This window comes from Hibiscus syriacus, unplaced genomic scaffold, assembly GCF_006381635.1.
Source record: "Hibiscus syriacus cultivar Baekdansim isolate YM2019G1 unplaced genomic scaffold, ASM638163v2 tig00111983_pilon, whole genome shotgun sequence".
Taxonomy (NCBI): domain Eukaryota; kingdom Viridiplantae; phylum Streptophyta; class Magnoliopsida; order Malvales; family Malvaceae; genus Hibiscus; species Hibiscus syriacus.
Window position 1 is genome coordinate 103,172 of NW_024063228.1, and position 3,803 is coordinate 106,974.

At 40.9% G+C, this 3,803-nt stretch overlaps 1 protein-coding gene across 1 annotated transcript; it reads left to right on the top strand.

Moving 5' to 3' along the window:
• The first annotated feature begins 924 nt into the window (after positions 1–924).
• On the top strand, positions 925–3,354 carry LOC120173637 (probably inactive receptor-like protein kinase At2g46850). The gene is given in 4 exon segments (XM_039180733.1): positions 925–1,797; positions 1,899–1,982; positions 2,073–2,699; positions 2,702–3,354. Coding segments are annotated over 4 exon segments (1,887 nt in total). The 5' UTR covers positions 925–1,055; the 3' UTR covers positions 3,136–3,354.
• Positions 3,355–3,803: the final 449 nt, after the last annotated feature.

Below are 3,803 nucleotides of genomic sequence, written 5' to 3' on the forward strand. Positions count from 1 at the left end.
ACAAGGGTGGAGACTCAACAATGCTTTCCTGCATCAAGCTACTTTATCTTTTTCTTTCAAGAAAGTACATACACAGATTAAAGAGGAGGTCAAGGCCTGAGTCTATTGACTGTAAAGAATAGCGCTTAATTAACAGCACAAAGGGTGGAAATTTTGCAAGCCCTTCCGTAACAGAACTAGCACCGCTTATTTTGACAACAGGGAATGATTTCACAGTTACTTTATCTATAACACCGGCAATGAACTCACCAGAAAGTCAAGTCATCTGTCCCAGAGCCTATGATTGCAAAGAAGACCTAGTCTGATTAACTGACTTCAACCTATTTAAAAGCAAAACAGCTGATACGATCACACCAAGAAATACATGATTAAAGTAAATTAGATATAAATAAATCATTATGAATAAATAAAACTATTGAAAATTAATTAAAAATCAGTTAAACATGGGGGAAAACTATATACTGTACTTAAATGTTATGGAATCGATTGATTGATAGATTGAACAACCAAATTGATTTTGGAGCATTAGGCATGTGAGCACAGCTGTCACGGTGAGTACCCCAAAGGCGCGTCAACTCAAGTTTGGGGTTATGAAAATATTTTGCATTTAGATAATGGCATCCCGTAACTCTCAAACATTCATAAACAGTTGATATTTTCCCTGTTACCGAAGCCTTAAAAACCATGCAAATCGTGCTTACTACACGAACAACAATAATAAATTAGTAATCAAAGCAAGATATGAAGCCAAAATCAAGTGGTAAAATCACATTATTTAAGCTGTTTTAATCGTAAACCTCCCCCGCTGCCCTTGACTCACGTAAAATTGCACTGTCCCATGACTATGGGGTGCTAATTGTAGCCCATTCCACAGACCAATCTTCTTCATTACCCCAACTTCCATGGCCGCACCCCAAAGCTACGCATCACCCTTTTTTTTTACTCCTTCAACCCCCTTGATCTTGCCACGTGCTTACCTTCCTTCTTCTCTTTTCTGGGTCTTGTTTGAAAATGGCTGAAACCTGAGCATGATTCGACCATCTCTGTGAAAAGCCATGGATCAACTGTTACCTTTACTTTTAGTTTCGTTTTCTATCTTGCTTCTTAATCAACCAGCCATGTCTTTGCTGCCAAACCAGTGCAATGACAAATGCGGCAGTCTTCACATCCCATTTCCATTTCATTTAAACGCTTCTTGTCCTTCAATTTCCACAGTTTTCCGTCTTTCGTGTTTGAATTCCACTACCCTTTACCTTCATATCGGCACTGAAACCTATCGAGTTCTCGATTTCTTCTCCGACGGTGTACTTGTCGACTTCCCCGGAACCACCGGTTGCCGTCAGTACAACGACTTGAACGCCTTCGGTTTTACGAAAAACAACTACTTTGGCATCTCCAGCGACAACGTCATAGGTCTATATGATTGTGAAGACTCTTCCTTGTGTAAAGCAGGTTGTGAAACAAACGACTTACCCGGGTGTGATGGCAACTATAGTGGATCTCTTGCATGCTGTTATTCACTTTCCGATCATAGCATTTGGCATTCCGGTGATGGGCTTTCGAGCTTTTCCAAGTTCGGGTGCAGAGGATTTTCATCATGGCTAGTTTCCCGGGGATCCAACACCGGAAAACGTGGGGTTAAGTTGGAATGGGCGGTTCCTAGAAATTCATCCGATACAGTTTGTGCTAGTGATGCAGATATGGTGAATGCCACTGCAGTTGAAGCAGCGGTCAGGTGCTTGTGCAAGGATGGCTTCGTCGGTGATGGGTTTGCTGATGGAGCTGGATGCTACAAGTGTGAGTAGTCCAATCTTTATTTTTTGAGTAATCAAATTAGGTTGATTTGTAGTTAAATGATCAGAGCGTCATTTGCCATCTTTTGTATCTGCCATTGACAGCCTGCATCAAAGAGGGGCAAGAAGCATATGGGGAGGAGTGTAACAGTCCAAAGCATAGTCAAAGGAAGCTTGTAATTTTGGCTGGTATGTTATTATGAGATTGATCATTTTGTTAAACATTATCCTTATTTAGCTTGCTGTAAGAATTGATATCTTACTACATTTGCCATGTAGGTGTTTTTGCTCCGGTTTTCATCCTTGCGTCCTTGTTCTTATTCCTCTGCATAGTGAGACGACCGGTTAAACCTGGTGCTTTTCACCTAGAACAAACTCATTATCACGGTACCGCTTCATTTCGGAAAACTTGTAGAACTAGATTGTTTACTTACAGAGAGCTAGAAGAAGCAACCAGAGCATTCGTAGAAAGTCAGAAGCTCGTAAATGGAGCAAACGGTACAATTCATGCTGGCGTCCTTGGGGATGGCTCGCATATAGCTGTGCAGAAGGTGCAGTGTGAGACTGAAAGAGACTTAATCGATGTCCTATCAAGAATCGAGCTTCTATCATCTGTTTTACATAGGAATTTAGCTCGACTCCTCGGATGTTGCATCGAGTCTGGTTACACCATATTGGTGGTGTATGAATATCCAGCGAATGGCACCTTGGAGGAACATCTGCAAAATAGCAGAGGACAAAAATTCGGCCTTGACTGGTACAAGAGGCTGAGCATAGCTGCTGGAACTGCAGGCATCCTAGCATACTTGCAGTGTGAGATTTCTCCACCGATCTTTCACTGTGGCCTCAAAGCATCCGGCTACATATTTCTTGATGTGGATTTCTCAGTTAAGGTTTCCAGCTTTGCATGCTTAGCTCTGGGTCCAGCGACGGTTCAATTTTACACAACCATGGACCTCCCCACAAAAACGATGTTTACGATTTTGGTCTGTTATTGTTGGAGATAATTTCAGGCACCAACTATTCAGACATGCCAAGGATAGTCATGGAAAAAATCAAAAGTGGGAAGCTAGAAGAAATTGTGGATCCATCTCTCTACTACCACGAGCAGCCGATTGCTCGCAGAGAACAAATAGAAATAGTAGCAGACGTAGCAACCAGATGCTTATTGTTCGGTGGAGATGGCAAAATCAGAATGATTGATGTCGCGAGGGAGCTGATTCACCTCGTAAAAGAAAACAATAGAGGAAGCAAAAGGGGACCTGCATTGGAAGAAACATTCTCAAATTCAAGCCTGCTTCAGATGATATCCATGTCTCCTGACTCTATACACCTGCCTTGAAATTTCATCTGTTCATAAAAAAAAATCCCACTCAAGGATTTTCAAATTAGTCCATTTCAGCTGCAAGTGTTCCAAGTTACCTGCATTCACTTCTGATTGCATATGTATACAGATTATATGTACATCTAGTGGATTCAGAACTTATTTTTGATGAAATCACGTAACTTGCTGGTTCTACATAATGTATCATGAACATGATTGTGCTTGTCTTTTCAAAACCATCAATTTTTTAGGAGTAATTAGCAGAAAATTAGGAGTAGGCAAATTTTTAACAGAAAATTAAATATATTTACCAGTAAAAGCCTAGCCAGAGAAAGAAAGGAAGAGAAGAGAAGATGAATCATTGGGCAAAATCCTTAAATTAAACCCCTTTTTTCCTTAACGACAGACACGATGTAATTGCATGCCTTAAAGCATTGACCAACTGTTTTGTTTCCTGTTCTATCTTTCAACACCTCCTTATGCTATAAATACTTGCACTACAACAAAATTGTTCTTTAGCGGCGTTTTTTTAGTTCTATAGCGGCGATAGAAAAAACGCCGTAAGAAGCGTCGGCAATACCAGCGCCGCTAAAGGTAGCGGCGTTTGAGAACCAAAAACGCCGCAATAGGTTAAGATCTATAGCGGCGTTTTTGGAACAAACGCCGCAATAGGTCAAGATCTATAG